Source organism: Nematostella vectensis, chromosome 5 (genome assembly GCF_932526225.1).
Source record: "Nematostella vectensis chromosome 5, jaNemVect1.1, whole genome shotgun sequence".
Classification (NCBI taxonomy): domain Eukaryota; kingdom Metazoa; phylum Cnidaria; class Anthozoa; order Actiniaria; family Edwardsiidae; genus Nematostella; species Nematostella vectensis.
Window position 1 is genome coordinate 17670106 of NC_064038.1, and position 21681 is coordinate 17691786.

Below are 21681 nucleotides of genomic sequence, written 5' to 3' on the forward strand. Positions count from 1 at the left end.
GGACCAGAACGCATAATACGAAAACTCAACCCAACGCTTGATTACTCGGATAAGTAAGAGCTCGCTAACAACAAAATCGAGATTTCGTAGATATTTACGGAAAACTAGCATCGAAAGCTCTGAAAAGATCCGAAATAAAGTACTAAACAAATTCTACATTTTTGTTAAACTTTAACATATAGAGATCGTCTTACTAGCCGCCCATAAAAGCAGATATTATTAAAGAAGAGCGTAACCCGTGTTTAAACCCATACTAAAACAACAACATTTTGCCGAGAACCCAGTCAAGTGCTCGAATGATCAGAACATTGCCGAATCGCCAAACCTAGTGCAAGTAAATAAACGGCTGTAGATGATTTTTCGCTAACAATAAACTTACTTATTTGACTGAATTCTGATAACATACGTGACTTGAGATCAACGAGCAACATGCTCGGGCAAACAACATTGCGCTCCGTTGAGCGTTCGAAACCAGAAGAAACGTCACTTTTGGGTTTCAGTACGGTACTTAACATTTCCCACACATATCGACGCAAGCTCGATTCCTTATCGATTCCTTCACACGACGCGGCTTCTTGATTTTTTAGCGTGCCGCAATTGTTGCTTTATTAGCAAGACTTCGTCATGTTTGTTTACGTTAAATTCTTTGACCGGGCTCAGATTACTTTTTTGTTGTTTTCTAATGAACCTCTATTTCCAAAAGTAATAAAAAGAGATTCAAAAGCCATTTAGACGTATGTTCATAAAGGGTGTCCCCGGGTTTGGTTTTAGATTTGTCAACTGACTAAAAAAGTCCTTGATGTGAGACATTTCTATTGTCTTCAATCGGCGACATTACGGATTGCAGAATATCAAAGTATAAAAATAAACATTGACAGCACAACGACAGGTACACATCAAATAGTGTCAAAAGTCTACTCCTGGCTTAAAATTGGCATGTGAACTACAATGAAGAGTTGAATTCTGCCGCTTTGATGCCATATAATTCACTAATACAAAACGCTTTTACTGCCGTGTTTGAATTTACATACTAGTAAAACTGAAGTAAAATCATGCGAGAACCGACTTTACGAATAGGCAAGCTATTATTGAACAAACTAAACTAGAAACTATATCCTTCTATAGATATACCTCTGAGGCAACAATTGTTTTGAGTAATATTAATGCACGACAAGGATGTTCACTTCACCAACTGCACTTTCGTTTTGAGTGCTTGTTAGCGATCACAAACAACCGAACAGGAAAGGTAAACAAGCATATCGGTCTATAATACAGTGTTACGGATATATTAACTGCTTAAGATCAGAAGCTACTTTGTCATATCGCGGACAGTGGAAAACCACAAACTGATTTATGTGTCTGTCTACTGAAACCTCACTTCATATTCATGTCACCTCGAGTCGCCATGTTTGTCTTCCCATTGTTCTAAAATACATCCTCCCCGCTATGTGATAGTCTCTCCGCCAATCTTTACAGGCAATGTGAATGTCAGCTGTCTTTGTCAGAATTCGTTTGGATTTTAAAAAACTCTAACGTTCAGTTTTAAAGAATTTTTAATTTCGACGTCGCCATATCTAATTCCCCTCGATCTAAATAGTCATCTTCTTCGCTAATTCTTTGCTAGAAGTCCTTGCTAAAGCATCAGTCTCCATCGGTGATGTCTATAGAGACTAACGAAAACATTTGAGCGGAGTTTTATGTGTCTTCAAAGTATTTAATACCAGTCAATGAAACCGCGTAAAATTTAATGTTCTCAAAGTGAACTTCGAAAACACTTCTTCAAAGGAACGTATTACTGTGTATTGTTTTGAATTCATCATCATCTGGCAAAAAGGTACATTCAATCTTTTAATGAGCAAAGAGATTTCAGTGCGTGGATCCCAAAGAGGTGCATGGACAAACTGAGTGGACTCAGAATCCACACAAAATCCACTCAGAATCCACGCCGAATCCGCGCGAGGAATGTTAAAACACATTCAGTCTGTACTGTATGTACCTGCTGATTTGGGTCTAGAAATTGAGTACGCGCATATCTTGTCAGCATGTGGATGACGGTAACTTGACCCCATTCGTCAATGTCAACCAGTAGTTGGCACAACTTGCGGTAGTTCTTATGGATGAGGTCAATCCTTTCAGGGCATACCTCCTCAAACGCCATGACGGCACTCCCGGCAACAAGCTTCAGAGAAAATACATGGATTAGTGAACTATATACCTGATTTCATATACCTACAGGACTACAATCAACAAGCTTCAGAGTAAATAAATGGATTAGTGAACTATATACCTGATTTCATGTACCTACAGGACTACAATCAACAAGCTTCAGAGTAAATAAATGGATTAGTGAACTATATACCTGATTTCATGTACCTACAGGACTACAATCAACAAGCTTCAGAGTAAATAAATGGATTAGTGAACTATATACCTGATTTCATGTACCTACAGGACTACAATCAATACACTACAGAGGAAATACAATATCAGCTTAAGAGTGTGTGGTAATATATTCTCACAGTGGTTTTGTCCTTGAGTAGCTTTTCAATCACTTCTATCAGGTACTCTTTCTGTTCAGGATCCAGGCTGGTATCACACACATAATGAGAATAACATGGGTTTCAGTGAAACATCAAGTATGACATAAAAACAACAAGTTGTAATTAACTCGGATGATTGTGGCAATAAAGGAAATGTCTCAATTATGAAATTTTCCATGTGCATGATTGAAAAAAGCCTGTGATTTACAGGTTCTCACAGACATTATCTTAAGTAGTGCCACTGTGTTGCGACAATTATACATCTTTATAAAATAATTGAGATAGTACAGGCACTCTGATTGGTGGGATTGGTCACTTTCATTACATGATGAAGGTCAGCAAAAATTGTGTAAGGGGAATTTGTGCATCATCAGTCAACAACCCTGTGAATTCCCACAAACTTCTACCTTTTAACACTAAAAAATATTATTCTTCGGGAGAAAAATGTGTCCCAGGTAAATAGGAAATTACAAAATAAGTCTAAATAGATGAACCACCAAACGATGAAGTAAACTGAGAACTTGAGTCTACAAAGAAAAAAGCTTTAAAAGAAAAAAAAACATATTTTTTTGTTCTTCATTGAGTCAAAGTGCCAGTTCTCCATTGTTGCGAAGAGCCAGCGTTTTGAAGTCCCCAGATTTATCATCTTTACAGTAGTATTTCGTACAGTATGCAACGTAAATTATCTAATAAATGCCAGTGGCATTTAGTAAAATTCAATGGTGAATGAGGGAGACATTCAATAGATAGGAGGCATTTATTAGAGAGGGGCTTTCATTATAAACTATAACAATACAACAAACCCAAGTGCAGTAGTACAGTGGGGCTCCAATTTTAACCAGGATAACGTAAAATTATTGTCTGCATAGCAAGCGTATCTTGACATTGAGCAAGATGCTACCCGCTTACCAGTGTTGATTAAAGCAAGAAGACAATTAATTTTGATATGCATAAACACAATTACCACAGATGTTGTTTGTTTTTACGCTGAGAGGGAGGGGGGTAGGGTAGTGGGGAGGGCATTTGACAGAGTGGGGTAGGGTAGTGGGGAAGGCATTTGACAGAGTGGGGTAGGGTAGTGGGGAGGGCATTTGACAGAGTGGGGTGTCAATAAGTGTAATATGAGTGTATTGTATGTATTACTAGACTTAGTGTTTTGTATGTATTACTAGACTTAGTGTTTTGTATGTATTACTAGACTTAGTGTTTTGTATGTATTACTAGACTTAGTGTTTTGTATGTATTACTAGACTTAGTGTTTTGTATGTATTACTAGACTAAGTGTTTTGTATGTATTACTAGACTTAGTGTTTTGTATGTATTACTAGACTAAGTGTATTGTATGTATTACTAGACTTAGTGTTTTGTATGTATTACTAGACTAAGTGTTTTGTATGTATTACTAGACTTAGTGTTTTGTATGTATTACTAGACTTAGTGTTTTGTATGTATTACTAGACTTAGTGTTTTGTATGTATTACTAGACTAAGTGTTTTGTATGTATTACTAGACTTAGTGTTTTGTATGTATTACTAGACTTAGTGTTTTGTTAGACTTAGTGTATTGTATGTATTACTAGACTTAGTGTTTTGTATGTATTACTAGACTAAGTGTATTGTATGTATTACTAGACTTAGTGTTTTGTATGTATTACTAGACTAAGTGTTTTGTATGTATTACTAGACTTAGTGTTTTGTATGTATTACTAGACTTAGTGTTTTGTATGTATTACTAGACTTAGTGTTTTGTATGTATTACTAGACTTAGTGTATTGTATGTATTACTAGACTTAGTGTTTTGTATGTATTACTAGACTAAGTGTATTGTATGTATTACTAGACTTAGTGTTTTGTATGTATTACTAGACTTAGTGTTTTGTATGTATTACTAGACTTAGTGTTTTGTATGTATTACTAGACTTAGTGTTTTGTATGTATTACTAGACTTAGTGTTTTGTATGTATTACTAGACTTAGTGTTTTGTATGTATTACTAGACTTAGTGTTTTGTATGTATTACTAGACTAAGTGTTTTGTATGTATTACTAGACTTAGTGTTTTGTATGTATTACTAGACTAAGTGTATTGTATGTATTACTAGACTTAGTGTTTTGTATGTATTACTAGACTAAGTGTTTTGTATGTATTACTAGACTTAGTGTTTTGTATGTATTACTAGACTTAGTGTTTTGTATGTATTACTAGACTTAGTGTTTTGTATGTATTACTAGACTAAGTGTTTTGTATGTATTACTAGACTTAGTGTTTTGTATGTATTACTAGACTTAGTGTTTTGTTAGACTTAGTGTATTGTATGTATTACTAGACTTAGTGTTTTGTATGTATTACTAGACTAAGTGTATTGTATGTATTACTAGACTTAGTGTTTTGTATGTATTACTAGACTAAGTGTTTTGTATGTATTACTAGACTTAGTGTTTTGTATGTATTACTAGACTTAGTGTTTTGTATGTATTACTAGACTTAGTGTTTTGTATGTATTACTAGACTTAGTGTATTGTATGTATTACTAGACTTAGTGTTTTGTATGTATTACTAGACTTAGTGTTTTGTATGTATTACTAGACTTAGTGTTTTGTATGTATTACTAGACTTAGTGTTTTGTATGTATTACTAGACTTAGTGTTTTGTATGTATTACTAGACTAAGTGTTTTGTATGTATTACTAGACTTAGTGTTTTGTATGTATTACTAGACTTAGTGTTTTGTGTGTACTACTAGACTTAGTGTTTTGTATGTATTACTAGACTAAGTGTATTGTATGTATTACTAGACTTAGTGTTTTGTATGTATTACTAGACTAAGTGTTTTGTATGTATTACTAGACTAAGTGTTTTGTATGTATTACTAGACTTAGTGTTTTGTATGTATTACTAGACTAAGTGTTTTGTGTGTATTACTAGACTTAGTGTTTTGTTTGTATTACTAGACTTAGTGTTTTGTGTGTACTACTAGACTTAGTGTTTTGTATGTATTACTAGACTAAGTGTATTGTATGTATTACTAGACTTAGTGTTTTGTATGTATTACTAGACTAAGTGTTTTGTATGTATTACTAGACTTAGTGTTTTGTATGTATTACTAGACTTAGTGTTTTGTATGTATTACTAGACTTAGTGTTTTGTATGTATTACTAGACTAAGTGTTTTGTATGTATTACTAGACTAAGTGTTTTGTATGTATTACTAGACTAAGTGTTTTGTATGTATTACTAGACTTAGTGTTTTGTATGTATTACTAGACTAAGTGTTTTGTATGTATTACTAGACTAAGTGTTTTGTATGTATTACTAGACTAAGTGTTTTGTATGTATTACTAGACTTAGTGTTTTGTATGTATTACTAGACTTAGTGTTTTGTATGTATTACTAGACTTAGTGTTTTGTATGTATTACTAGACTAAGTGTTTTGTATGTATTACTAGACTAAGTGTTGTGTATGTATTACTAGACTTAGTGTTTTGTATGTATTACTAGACTTAGTGTTTTGTATGTATTACTAGACTTAGTGTTTTGTATGTATTACTAGACTAAGTGTTTTGTATGTATCACTAGACTTAGTGTTTTGTGTGTATTACTAGACTTAGTGTTTTGTGTGTATTACTAGACTTAGTGTTTTGTGTGTATTACTAGACTTAGTGTTTTGTATGTATTACTAGACTTAGTGTTTTGTATGTATTACTAGACTTAGTGTTTTGTATGTATTACTAGACTTAGTGTTTTGTATGTATTACTAGACTTAGTGTTTTGATGTACTACTAGACTTAGTGTTTTGTATGTATTACTAGACTTAGTGTTTTGTGTGTATTACTAGACTTAGTGTTTTGTATGTATTACTAGACTTAGTGTTTTGTGTGTATTACTAGACTTAGTGTTTTGTGTGTATTACTAGACTTAGTGTTTTGTATGTATTACTAGACTTAGTGTTTTGTATGTATTACTAGACTTAGTGTATTGTATGTATTACTAGACTTAGTGTTTTGTGTGTATTACTAGACTTAGTGTTTTGTATGTATTACTAGACTTAGTGTTTTGTGTGTATTACTAGACTTAGTGTTTTGTATGTATTACTAGACTTAGTGTTTTGTATGTATTACTAGACTTAGTGTATTGTATGTATTACTAGACTTAGTGTTTTGTATGTATTACTAGACTTAGTGTTTTGTATGTATTACTAGACTTAGTGTTTTGTATGTATTACTAGACTTAGTGTTTTGTGTGTATTACTAGACTTAGTGTATTGTATGTATTACTAGACTTAGTGTTTTGTATGTATTTCTAGACTAAGTGTATTGTATGTATTACTAGACTTAGTGTATTGTATGTATTACTAGACTTAGTGTTTTGTGTGTATTACTAGACTAAGTGTTTTGTATGTATTACTAGACTTAGTGTTTTGTATGTATTACTAGACTTAGTGTTTTGTATGTATTACTAGACTTAGTGTTTTGTGTGTATTACTAGACTTAGTGTTTTGTGTGTATTACTAGACTTAGTGTTTTGTATGTATTTCTAGACTAAGTGTATTGTATGTATCACTAGACTTAGTGTTTTGTATGTATTACTAGACTTAGTGTTTTGTGTGTATTACTAGACTAAGTGTTTTGTATGTATTACTAGACTTAGTGTTTTGTATGTATTACTAGACTTAGTGTTTTGTATGTATTACTAGACTTAGTGTTTTGTATGTATTACTAGACTTAGTGTTTTGTGTGTATTACTAGACTTAGTGTTTTGTATGTATTACTAGACTTAGTGTTTTGTATGTATTACTAGACTTAGTGTTTTGTATGTATTACTAGACTTAGTGTTTTGTATGTATTACTAGACTTAGTGTTTTGATGTACTACTAGACTTAGTGTTTTGTATGTATTACTAGACTTAGTGTTTTGTGTGTATTACTAGACTTAGTGTTTTGTGTGTATTACTAGACTTAGTGTTTTGTATGTATTACTAGACTTAGTGTTTTGTATGTATTACTAGACTTAGTGTATTGTATGTATTACTAGACTTAGTGTTTTGTGTGTATTACTAGACTTAGTGTTTTGTGTGTATTACTAGACTTAGTGTATTGTATGTATTACTAGACTTAGTGTATTGTATGTATTACTAGACTTAGTGTTTTGTGTGTATTACTAGACTTAGTGTTTTGTATGTATTACTAGACTTAGTGTTTTGTATGTATTACTAGACTTAGTGTTTTGTATGTATTACTAGACTTAGTGTATTGTATGTATTACTAGACTTAGTGTTTTGTGTGTATTACTAGACTAAGTGTATTGTATGTATTACTAGACTTAGTGTTTTGTGTGTATTACTAGACTTAGTGTTTTGTGTGTATTACTAGACTTAGTGTTTTGTATGTACTACTAGACTTAGTGTTTTGTGTGTATTACTAGACTTAGTGTTTTGTATGTATTACTAGACTTAGTGTTTTGTATGTATTACTAGACTTAGTGTTTTGTATGTATTACTAGACTAAGTGTATTGTATGTATTACTAGACTTAGTGTTTTGTATGTATTACTAGACTAAGTGTTTTGTATGTATTACTAGACTTAGTGTTTTGTATGTATTACTAGACTTAGTGTTTTGTATGTATTACTAGACTTAGTGTTTTGTATGTATTACTAGACTAAGTGTTTTGTATGTATTACTAGACTTAGTGTTTTGTATGTATTACTAGACTTAGTGTTTTGTTAGACTTAGTGTATTGTATGTATTACTAGACTTAGTGTTTTGTATGTATTACTAGACTAAGTGTATTGTATGTATTACTAGACTTAGTGTTTTGTATGTATTACTAGACTAAGTGTTTTGTATGTATTACTAGACTTAGTGTTTTGTATGTATTACTAGACTTAGTGTTTTGTATGTATTACTAGACTTAGTGTTTTGTATGTATTACTAGACTTAGTGTATTGTATGTATTACTAGACTTAGTGTTTTGTATGTATTACTAGACTTAGTGTTTTGTATGTATTACTAGACTTAGTGTTTTGTATGTATTACTAGACTTAGTGTTTTGTATGTATTACTAGACTTAGTGTTTTGTATGTATTACTAGACTAAGTGTTTTGTATGTATTACTAGACTTAGTGTTTTGTATGTATTACTAGACTTAGTGTTTTGTGTGTACTACTAGACTTAGTGTTTTGTATGTATTACTAGACTAAGTGTATTGTATGTATTACTAGACTTAGTGTTTTGTATGTATTACTAGACTAAGTGTTTTGTATGTATTACTAGACTAAGTGTTTTGTATGTATTACTAGACTTAGTGTTTTGTATGTATTACTAGACTAAGTGTTTTGTGTGTATTACTAGACTTAGTGTTTTGTTTGTATTACTAGACTTAGTGTTTTGTGTGTACTACTAGACTTAGTGTTTTGTATGTATTACTAGACTAAGTGTATTGTATGTATTACTAGACTTAGTGTTTTGTATGTATTACTAGACTAAGTGTTTTGTATGTATTACTAGACTTAGTGTTTTGTATGTATTACTAGACTTAGTGTTTTGTATGTATTACTAGACTTAGTGTTTTGTATGTATTACAAGACTTAGTGTTTTGTATGTATTACTAGACTAAGTGTTTTGTATGTATTACTAGACTAAGTGTTTTGTATGTATTACTAGACTTAGTGTTTTGTATGTATTACTAGACTTAGTGTTTTGTATGTATTACTAGACTAAGTGTTTTGTATGTATTACTAGACTAAGTGTTTTGTATGTATTACTAGACTAAGTGTTTTGTATGTATTACTAGACTTAGTGTTTTGTATGTATTACTAGACTTAGTGTTTTGTATGTATTACTAGACTTAGTGTTTTGTATGTATTACTAGACTAAGTGTTTTGTATGTATTACTAGACTAAGTGTTGTGTATGTATTACTAGACTTAGTGTTTTGTATGTATTACTAGACTTAGTGTTTTGTATGTATTACTAGACTTAGTGTTTTGTATGTATTACTAGACTAAGTGTTTTGTATGTATCACTAGACTTAGTGTTTTGTGTGTATTACTAGACTTAGTGTTTTGTGTGTATTACTAGACTTAGTGTTTTGTGTGTATTACTAGACTTAGTGTTTTGTATGTATTACTAGACTTAGTGTTTTGTATGTATTACTAGACTTAGTGTTTTGTATGTATTACTAGACTTAGTGTTTTGTATGTATTACTAGACTTAGTGTTTTGATGTACTACTAGACTTAGTGTTTTGTATGTATTACTAGACTTAGTGTTTTGTGTGTATTACTAGACTTAGTGTTTTGTATGTATTACTAGACTTAGTGTTTTGTGTGTATTACTAGACTTAGTGTTTTGTGTGTATTACTAGACTTAGTGTTTTGTATGTATTACTAGACTTAGTGTTTTGTATGTATTACTAGACTTAGTGTATTGTATGTATTACTAGACTTAGTGTTTTGTGTGTATTACTAGACTTAGTGTTTTGTATGTATTACTAGACTTAGTGTTTTGTGTGTATTACTAGACTTAGTGTTTTGTATGTATTACTAGACTTAGTGTTTTGTATGTATTACTAGACTTAGTGTATTGTATGTATTACTAGACTTAGTGTTTTGTATGTATTACTAGACTTAGTGTTTTGTATGTATTACTAGACTTAGTGTTTTGTATGTATTACTAGACTTAGTGTTTTGTGTGTATTACTAGACTTAGTGTATTGTATGTATTACTAGACTTAGTGTTTTGTATGTATTTCTAGACTAAGTGTATTGTATGTATTACTAGACTTAGTGTATTGTATGTATTACTAGACTTAGTGTTTTGTGTGTATTACTAGACTAAGTGTTTTGTATGTATTACTAGACTTAGTGTTTTGTATGTATTACTAGACTTAGTGTTTTGTATGTATTACTAGACTTAGTGTTTTGTGTGTATTACTAGACTTAGTGTTTTGTGTGTATTACTAGACTTAGTGTTTTGTATGTATTTCTAGACTAAGTGTATTGTATGTATCACTAGACTTAGTGTTTTGTATGTATTACTAGACTTAGTGTTTTGTGTGTATTACTAGACTAAGTGTTTTGTATGTATTACTAGACTTAGTGTTTTGTATGTATTACTAGACTTAGTGTTTTGTATGTATTACTAGACTTAGTGTTTTGTATGTATTACTAGACTTAGTGTTTTGTGTGTATTACTAGACTTAGTGTTTTGTATGTATTACTAGACTTAGTGTTTTGTATGTATTACTAGACTTAGTGTTTTGTATGTATTACTAGACTTAGTGTTTTGTATGTATTACTAGACTTAGTGTTTTGATGTACTACTAGACTTAGTGTTTTGTATGTATTACTAGACTTAGTGTTTTGTGTGTATTACTAGACTTAGTGTTTTGTGTGTATTACTAGACTTAGTGTTTTGTATGTATTACTAGACTTAGTGTTTTGTATGTATTACTAGACTTAGTGTATTGTATGTATTACTAGACTTAGTGTTTTGTGTGTATTACTAGACTTAGTGTTTTGTGTGTATTACTAGACTTAGTGTATTGTATGTATTACTAGACTTAGTGTATTGTATGTATTACTAGACTTAGTGTTTTGTGTGTATTACTAGACTTAGTGTTTTGTATGTATTACTAGACTTAGTGTTTTGTATGTATTACTAGACTTAGTGTTTTGTATGTATTACTAGACTTAGTGTATTGTATGTATTACTAGACTTAGTGTTTTGTGTGTATTACTAGACTAAGTGTATTGTATATATTACTAGACTTAGTGTTTTGTGTGTATTACTAGACTTAGTGTTTTGTGTGTATTACTAGACTTAGTGTTTTGTATGTACTACTAGACTTAGTGTTTTGTGTGTATTACTAGACTTAGTGTTTTGTATGTATTACTAGACTTAGTGTTTTGTATGTATTACTAGACTTAGTGTTTTGTATGTATTACTAGACTTAGTGTTTTGTATGTATTACTAGACTTAGTGTTTTGTATGTATTACTAGACTTAGTGTATTGTATGTATTACTAGACTTAGTGTTTTGTGTGTATTACTAGACTAAGTGTATTGTATGTATTACTAGACTTAGTGTTTTGTGTGTATTACTAGACTTAGTGTTTTGTGTGTATTACTAGACTTAGTGTTTTGTATGTACTACTAGACTTAGTGTTTTGTGTGTATTACTAGACTTAGTGTATTGTATGTATTACTAGACTTAGTGTTTTGTATGTATTACTAGACTTAGTGTTTTGTATGTATTACTAGACTTAGTGTTTTGTATGTATTACTAGACTTAGTGTTTTGTATGTATTACTAGACTTAGTGTTTTGTATGTATTACTAGACTTAGTGTTTTGTATGTATTACTAGACTTAGTGTTTTGTGTGTATTACTAGACTTAGCGTTTTGTATGTATTACTAGACTTAGTGTTTTGTGTGTATTACTAGACTTAGTGTTTTGTGTGTATTACTAGACTTAGTGTTTTGTGTGTATTACTAGACTTAGTGTTTTGTATGTATTACTAGACTTAGTGTTTTGTATGTATTACTAGACTTAGTGTATTGTATGTATTACTAGACTTAGTGTTTTGTATGTATTACTAGACTTAGTGTTTTGTGTGTATTACTAGACTTAGTGTTTTGTATGTATTACTAGACTTAGTGTTTTGTGTGTATTACTAGACTTAGTGTTTTGTATGTATTACTAGACTTAGTGTTTTGTATGTATTACTAGACTTAGTGTTTTGTATGTATTACTAGACTTAGTGTTGTGTATGTATTACTAGACTTAGTGTTGTGTATGTATTACTAGACTTAGTGTTTTGTATGTATTACTAGACTAAGTGTTTTGTGTGTATTACTAGACTTAGTGTTTTGTATGTATTACTAGACTAAGTGTTTTGTGTGTATTACTAGACTTAGTGTTTTGTGTGTATTACTAGACTTAGTGTATTGTATGTATTACTAGACTTAGTGTTTTGTGTGTATTACTAGACTAAGTGTTTTGTATGTATTACTAGACTAAGTGTTTTGTGTGTATTACTAGACTTAGTGTTTTGTGTGTATTACTAGACTTAGTGTTTTGTATGTATTACTAGACTTAGTGTTTTGTGTGTATTACTAGACTTAGTGTATTGTATGTATTACTAGACTTAGTGTTTTGTGTGTATTACTAGACTAAGTGTTTTGTGTGTATTACTAGACTAAGTGTTTTGTATGTATTACTAGACTTAGTGTTTTGTGTGTATTACTAGACTAAGTGTTTTGTATGTATTACTAGACTAAGTGTTTTGTGTGTATTACTAGACTTAGTGTTTTGTGTGTATTACTAGACTTAGTGTTTTGTATGTATTACTAGACTTAGTGTTTTGTGTGTATTACTAGACTTAGTGTATTGTATGTATTACTAGACTTAGTGTTTTGTATGTATTACTAGACTAAGTGTTTTGTGTGTATTACTAGACTTAGTGTTTTGTATGTATTACTAGACTAAGTGTTTTGTGTGTATTACTAGACTTAGTGTTTTGTGTGTATTACTAGACTTAGTGTATTGTATGTATTACTAGACTTAGTGTTTTGTGTGTATTACTAGACTAAGTGTTTTGTATGTATTACTAGACTAAGTGTTTTGTGTGTATTACTAGATTTAGTGTTTTGTGTGTATTACTAGACTTAGTGTTTTGTATGTATTACTAGACTTAGTGTTTTGTATGTATTACTAGACTTAGTGTATTGTATGTATTACTAGACTTAGTGTTTTGTATGTATTACTAGACTTAGTGTTTTGTATGTATTACTAGACTTAGTGTTTTGTGTGTATTACTAGACTTAGTGTTTTGTGTGTATTACTAGACTTAGTGTTTTGTATGTATTACTAGACTAAGTGTTTTGTATGTATTACTAGACTTAGTGTTTTGTGTGTATTACTAGACTTAGTGTTTTGTATGTATTACTAGACTTAGTGTTTTGTGTGTATTACTAGACTTAGTGTTTTGTATGTATTACTAGACTTAGTGTTTTGTATGTATTACTAGACTTAGTGTTTTGTGTGTATTACTAGACTTAGTGTTTTGTATGTATTACTAGACTAAGTGTTTTGTATGTATTACTAGACTAAGTGTTTTGTGTGTATTACTAGACTTAGTGTTTTGTGTGTATTACTAGACTTAGTGTTTTGTATGTATTACTAGACTTAGTGTTTTGTATGTATTACTAGACTTAGTGTATTGTATGTATTACTAGACTTAGTGTTTTGTATGTATTACTAGACTTAGTGTTTTGTGTGTATTACTAGACTTAGTGTTTTGTGTGTATTACTAGACTTAGTGTTTTGTGTGTATTACTAGACTTAGTGTTTTGTATGTATTACTAGACTTAGTGTTTTGTGTGTATTACTAGACTTAGTGTATTGTATGTATTACTAGACTTAGTGTTTTGTATGTATTTCTAGACTTAGTGTTTTGTATGTATTACTAGACTTAGTGTTTTGTATGTATTACTAGACTTAGTGTTTTGATGTACTACTAGACTTAGTGTTTTGTATGTATTACTAGACTTAGTGTTTTGTGTGTATTACTAGACTTAGTGTTTTGTATGTATTACTAGACTTAGTGTTTTGTGTGTATTACTAGACTTAGTGTTTTGTGTGTATTACTAGACTTAGTGTTTTGTATGTATTACTAGACTTAGTGTTTTGTATGTATTACTAGACTAAGTGTTTTGTATGTATTACTAGACTAAGTGTTTTGTATGTATTACTAGACTTAGTGTTTTGTGTGTATTACTAGACTTAGTGTTTTGTATGTATTACTAGACTTAGTGTATTGTATGTATTACTAGACTTAGTGTTTTGTATGTATTACTAGACTTAGTGTTTTGTGTGTATTACTAGACTTAGTGTTTTGTATGTATTACTAGACTTAGTGTTTTGTGTGTATTACTAGACTTAGTGTTTTGTATGTATTACTAGACTTAGTGTTTTGTATGTATTACTAGACTTAGTGTTTTGTATGTATTACTAGACTTAGTGTTGTGTATGTATTACTAGACTTAGTGTTGTGTATGTATTACTAGACTTAGTGTTTTGTATGTATTACTAGACTTAGTGTTTTGTATGTCTTTATTCTATTTCCACCAGTTATACTGGTGCGGAAGGCACAACAGAGCTAGGCTCCAATTCAAGTACCCCCTTCAGTGTATTGTTAGTAAGCATTGTAAGCACTGTCACTGGGGGTGGTCACCGCCAGAGGGTTTATTGCGTCCCCAGTGGTTCTTTTACGTCCCTTCGGTTCAGGTTAATGTAGTGCAGCTTGAAGAGACGGGACCTCCGGTTTAGTGTCCTTATCCGAGAAGACTGGAAACACGGGAGAATAACTTCAACTCACTTGTGACACAAATTCGAACCAAGGCAGGAACCCGGAAAAATCCCCAGTTTGAGCCAGGATTCGAACCTTGGCCACAGCGGTGAGAGGCCGACGCGCTAACACACTCGGCCACCCGTGCTTCCCCGTGTATTACCCGTGTATTACTAGACTAAGTGTTTTGTGTGTATTACTAGACTTAGTGTTTTGTGTGTATTACTAGACTTAGTGTTTTGTGTGTATTACTAGACTTAGTGTTTTGTATGTATTACTAGACTTAGTGTTTTGTATGTATTACTAGACTTAGTGTTTTGTATGTATTACTAGACTTAGTGTTTTGTATGTATTACTAGACTTAGTGTTTTGTATGTATTACTAGACTAAGTGTTTTGTGTGTATTACTAGACTTAGTGTATTGTATGTATTACTAGACTTAGTGTTTTGTATGTATTACTAGACTAAGTGTTTTGTATGTATTACTAGACTTAGTGTTTTGTGTGTATTACTAGACTAAGTGTTTTGTGTGTATTACTAGACTTAGTGTTTTGTATGTATTACTAGACTTAGTTTTTTGTATGTATTACTAGACTTAGTGTTTTGTATGTATTACTAGACTAAGTGTTTTGTGTGTATTACTAGACTTAGTGTTTTGTATGTATTACTAGACTTAGTGTTTTGTATGTATTACTAGACTTAGTGTTTTGTATGTATTACTAGACTTAGTGTTTTGTATGTCTTTATTCTATTTCCACCAGTTATACTGGTGCGGAAGGCACAACAGAGCTAGGCTCCAATTCAAGTACCCCCTTCAGTGTATTGTTAGTAAGCATTGTAAGCACTGTCACTGGGGGTGGTCACCGCCAGAGGGTTTATTGCGTCCCCAGTGGTTCTTTTACGTCCCTTCGGTTCAGGTTAATGTAGTGCAGCTTGAAGAGACGGGACCTCCGGTTTAGTGTCCTTATCCGAGAAGACTGGAAACACGGGAGAATAACTTCAACTCACTTGTGACACAAATTCGAACCAAGGCAGGAACCCGGAAAAATCCCCAGTTTGAGCCAGGATTCGAACCTTGGCCACAGCGGTGAGAGGCCGACGCGCTAACACACTCGGCCACCCGTGCTTCCCCGTGTATTACCCGTGTATTACTAGACTAAGTGTTTTGTGTGTATTACTAGACTTAGTGTTTTGTGTGTATTACTAGACTTAGTGTTTTGTGTGTATTACTAGACTTAGTGTTTTGTATGTATTACTAGACTTAGTGTTTTGTATGTATTACTAGACTTAGTGTTTTGTATGTATTACTAGACTTAGTGTTTTGTATGTATTACTAGACTTAGTGTTTTGTATGTATTACTAGACTAAGTGTTTTGTGTGTATTACTAGACTTAGTGTATTGTATGTATTACTAGACTTAGTGTTTTGTATGTATTACTAGACTAAGTGTTTTGTATGTATTACTAGACTTAGTGTTTTGTGTGTATTACTAGACTAAGTGTTTTGTGTGTATTACTAGACTTAGTGTTTTGTATGTATTACTAGACTTAGTTTTTTGTATGTATTACTAGACTTAGTGTTTTGTATGTATTACTAGACTAAGTGTTTTGTGTGTATTACTAGACTTAGTGTTTTGTATGTATTACTAGACTTAGTGTTTTGTATGTATTACTAGACTTAGTGTTTTGTATGTATTACTAGACTTAGTGTTTTGTATGTCTTTATTCTATTTCCACCAGTTATACTGGTGCGGAAGGCACAACAGAGCTAGGCTCCAATTCAAGTACCCCCTTCAGTGTATTGTTAGTAAGCATTGTAAGCACTGTCACTGGGGGTGGTCACCGCCAGAGGGTTTATTGCGTCCCCAGTGGTTCTTTTACGTCCCTTCGGTTCAGGTTAATGTAGTGCAGCTTGAAGAGACGGGACCTCCGGTTTAGTGTCCTTATCCGAGAAGACTGGAAACACGGGAGAATAACTTCAACTCACTTGTGACACAAATTCGAACCAAGGCAGGAACCCGGAAAAATCCCCAGTTTGAGCCAGGATTCGAACCTTGGCCACAGCGGTGAGAGGCCGACGCGCTAACACACTCGGCCACCCGTGCTTCCCCGTGTATTACCCGTGTATTACTAGACTAAGTGTTTTGTGTGTATTACTAGACTTAGTGTTTTGTGTGTATTACTAGACTTAGTGTTTTGTGTGTATTACTAGACTTAGTGTTTTGTATGTATTACTAGACTTAGTGTTTTGTATGTATTACTAGACTTAGTGTTTTGTATGTATTACTAGACTTAGTGTTTTGTATGTATTACTAGACTTAGTGTTTTGTATGTATTACTAGACTAAGTGTTTTGTGTGTATTACTAGACTTAGTGTATTGTATGTATTACTAGACTTAGTGTTTTGTATGTATTACTAGACTAAGTGTTTTGTATGTATTACTAGACTTAGTGTTTTGTGTGTATTACTAGACTAAGTGTTTTGTGTGTATTACTAGACTTAGTGTTTTGTATGTATTACTAGACTTAGTTTTTTGTATGTATTACTAGACTTAGTGTTTTGTATGTATTACTAGACTAAGTGTTTTGTGTGTATTACTAGACTTAGTGTTTTGTATGTATTACTAGACTTAGTGTTTTGTATGTATTACTAGACTTAGTGTTTTGTATGTATTACTAGACTTAGTGTTTTGTATGTATTACTAGACTTAGTGTTTTGTATGTATTACTAGACTTAGTGTTTTGTATGTATTACTAGGTATTTTGTATGTATTCAGTTTAATACAGCTTGGATCAAGACAAGCAACAATTGGCATTGACATCTCACATTGTCATCATCTGGCATCAAACCTGGAAGCGAGTTCTGAGAGGCAACACAGAGTGTCTAACAACCGGGCCATCTCGGCTTCCAGTTAAGGAAACTGACTCGTTAGGAAACCATCCACTACAAAACCGATTCAACTGGTTGCCTAATGGCACTCATCAATGGTCGCCTCGTAAATATTATTTCCCTATGCCATTTATTCAGGATATTAATCTTAAAAACCACGGCCAAATAGCAATGCTATTCTTTATCACGTTCTCCACAAACAAACAAGAATCTTATCATTGCTTCACATATTGTAAATTACTGTTCCATTAAAGGTTCATATCCAAATCCACAGACCCATATAAACTTCTAACAAAGATAGAGCATCATTTTAATTCTCTAATTTATTACACTGGCATTTAAGGTTTCTATGCCATCTAACAAAACTAGAGTGTATGCATAGTTTTTCAAAAATCTGTATCTGTAAGGTTGCCTAACGACTCGAGTCATTAGGCAACTGTTGAAGAGTGCCATTATGCAACCAGTTGGGTTGGTTGCGTAGTGAACGTTTTCCTAACAACCAGTAACCTTAAGGACTGTGGTTTTACGGAATGGGAATTCACAGAGTTACAGCTATGTACTGTATAGTAGAATATTGTTTGATAGCTGTTTATACCTGTACCCTACTGACCGAATTATATGAGAAATAACAAAAGATGTTTGATACCTGTGGAGCTTGGGGATGGCATGGGCAGCTGTCTTCCTTACAAATGGTGACATGTCTACAACTCCCTGTTGAAACAAAGGTTGTAAGTATTCCATGGTTACGCCCTGGCTGAACTACTGTAGAATATCTATGATTATGGAACTACTATAGAATATCTATGATTATGGAACTACTGTAGAATATCTAGGATTGTGGTTATGCCAGTATTCGATGGTTGAACCCTGGCTTAACAGTGCAAGTGCTTTGATCAGTTATACAGACAGAAGAATGAGCATATTACCTCTTTGATGGACAGCATAAGAATTGGCGCAATGACGTGAACACGGATACTGGACAGCACGCGTAGAGCACTTGCACGAATCAGTTGGTTTGGATCCTGGACAGAAAAGAATAGATTGTTAATGTCATCAAAGGCATGTGTACATTTTGCCATTTATTCCTTATATAGTTGATTTTATAACAAGATGAGCCAAACAGAATACCTTCATATTTCATGAGCATATTTAAGAATATTAAGCATATTTTGTACTATTGTCACTTTTTCAAAACTTCAACCTTCAATTAACCTAGCATTTTAATTAACTCAGAATTTATAATAAATATATGAGCTCTAGGTATATTTTAACATGTACCATAACATTTAAGTGCTTAAGGTATATTTTATCATGAACCGTCTCATCTATGAGCTCATGGTATATTTATCATAAACCATCATATCTATGAGCTTATGGTATATTTATCATGAACCGTCACATATATTGAATAGCAGTAGCTGTGATTGAGGGAGAAAATGATACGCCACCTTGAGGGCCTTCTGAAAAGTGCTGATAGACAGTAGGGCAAGGTCTTGCTGCTCTTCTGCGTAGCGCACAAGGTAAACATAAACTAGCTTTTTCACCTGCCAAAAGAGACATGCTCTCATCACCAACTAATGCAGGAATTTGCCAGTAAAGGGGAGAGGGGCACACAAACTCACTCTCTAAATTTGAACGGGCATACAAATAACAGATGCCGTTGAGTACTCAATATCAATATTAAAAAAAGGGATAGAAAACTGAAGTGAAGGAAAATCACATCTATTAAAAATTTTCACACTTAATAACAACATCCATCACACAAATAGAGCAATATTTTTTTATCAAATCACAGCAAATATAATCAAAACGTATAGTATTTCAGATAAGGACGGCACTGTAGAGATAACAGGAGATGAAGAACAAAATTTCCGGTTAGTGAATTTTGTGAAGGGGAGTGCGTGGTATTGCGTAAAATAAACCGTAAGCTCACCTCAACATTCTTAGAAACAACATTTTTCACAACAGCTGGGAACAGCTCCGACATATCTCTACCGGTGGCCATGTTCTTCATAATAACAGAAGAATTTGGTGAGTAAATTTACGCCACGTAGTAGAACACAAACAAATTCACATCAGATGAGATAAATAGCTAACTTACTATTTGTCAACACTATACTTACAGATATGATTCGCTTCATAGCATCTAGCTTGTGGTTGTCTTTGGGACCGTCCAGCATTGCTTTCAAATCGTCATGCCTAAGGATTAAACAAATTGAAGTAAATCAGGACAAAAAATACTAAACCCCAGACGCCTCGACCCAGTCTCGTGATGTTCGAAAAAGCTCAAATTTCCAAACCTTTTGAAATCACTAGAAAACAATCCACCAGGGTTTGAGTCTGCAACGTCCGGCTCCCCCATTGGTTTTTCCGCGTTGTAAGACATCTTTTAGAAGAGAAAATAGAAATAAAGCTCAGTTATTCGGTACCATCATCTTCCGCCGTTAGACCAAAATGGCTGCCAGCGTGAAAGGATTTGACTGGTAAGTACAGTCGGACCCAGGCTATGTTGTACTTTGATTGTTATACACAGGAAGCCCAAGCAAAAGTTTATCTGTACAGCTGGAAGTACCCTGGGTACCGGGTCAGAGCCTCCAGACTACTCTCGCCCAGTGACGCGCGTCTCGCGGCATTTTGGCTGGAGAGCGTCACTGCTATTATACAGCTATTTCCGCCAGTACCGGTCAGCGGTACTTAGTTATGTTACGTTCACCAAACCCCGCCACCTCTCCGCCATCTTGTTTTTGCTGTGTTACGATACTGGCTTTGGTTCTCTGTTGATTAAAGCGTTTCCAAGTTGTGTCCTAGTTTGTGGTCTTATTCAACTGGCGTGGTGGCAGCTGGATTTCGTCCCTTCGTCTCTTTCGCCAAAAAAAATCACAGAATAGAACAGCAAACGCCGCTGTGACAGCACAACTTATTTACCGAAGAAATGGCTGCTACTCACAGAGCACCAAAACAATGGAGCCTATCTAAAACCGAAACTATCACCAGTTTTGAAAACTGGAAGCAAAACCTGATGTATACGCTGTCTCTCGACCCGACCTTCGAAAAAGGTAACAAACATCAAAGACGTCAAACGATATCTTGGTGTCGCCACCATCGCCAAGGATGGCTTACTCGTCGTAAAACGTGAAACACCCTTATCGCCCAGCCGTGAGTGCATCATTGTTCCACGTCGCGTTCTTGACGGCGTACTCACAGCTCTACATATTCAGCTATGTCACCCGTCAACTCACCAACTCAAGATGGCCACCAAGCGCTATCTGTTCGCCCTTGATCTTGAGAAGGCCATCGTTCGCGTGTCTCAAGCTTGCCACCATTGCGCTTCTCTCCGTACAAGCAGCAAAGCACGTATAGAACAGTCGTCTTGCGACCCGCCCGACGCCATTGGAGTTTCTTTCGCAGCAGACGTCATACGTCGGTCACGCCAGTTTATCCTGATTGTACGAGAGTGCGTGACTTCGTACACCACCAGCTTACTGTTAACCAATGAGCAACACTCTACCCTTCGCGATGCTCTCATTCGTCTTTGCGTGCAGATGCGTCCCCTCGACGGTCCCGTCGCCATCATTCGCACTGACCCAGCCCCAGGATTTCAAGCGCTAAAGGAAGACAAGCTCCTGCAACACCATCGATTAGTCCTCGAAATTGGACGCGCAAAGAACGTCAATAAGAACCCGGTAGCTGAAAAGGCAGTACAAGAGTTAGAACGTGAGATCCTACAGCTTGACCCACTAGGGGGCCCTGTCTCTGAAGTAGCACTTGCAGTCGCTACAGCTAATCTCAACGCCCGCATCCGATTACGTGGTCTGTCTGCGAGGGAAATGTGGACTCAGCGTGACCAGTTTTCCAACAGTCAACTCCCCTTCCAAGACCAAACCCTCATAGAGAAACAGCACGACCAGCGG

General features: G+C 33.7%; 1 protein-coding gene across 2 annotated transcripts in view; it reads right to left on the reverse strand.

Annotated features, from left to right (window-relative positions):
* Positions 1 to 20263, reverse strand: part of LOC5503833 (AP-3 complex subunit beta-2) — a 66470-nt gene extending 46207 nt beyond the window's left edge. For both annotated transcript variants that reach the window (XM_048727564.1, XM_048727563.1), the window contains exons 1-8: positions 20071 to 20263; positions 19894 to 19969; positions 19704 to 19778; positions 19219 to 19314; positions 18697 to 18792; positions 18417 to 18481; positions 2520 to 2586; positions 1997 to 2179 (exon numbers count right to left, since the gene is read on the reverse strand). In XM_048727564.1, the coding sequence (XP_048583521.1) occupies positions 1997 to 2179; positions 2520 to 2586; positions 18417 to 18481; positions 18697 to 18792; positions 19219 to 19314; positions 19704 to 19778; positions 19894 to 19969; positions 20071 to 20156 (744 nt within the window). In that variant the 5' untranslated portion in view covers positions 20157 to 20263. The remainder of the gene's footprint in view (positions 1 to 1996; positions 2180 to 2519; positions 2587 to 18416; positions 18482 to 18696; positions 18793 to 19218; positions 19315 to 19703; positions 19779 to 19893; positions 19970 to 20070) is intronic.
* Positions 20264 to 21681: the final 1418 nt, after the last annotated feature.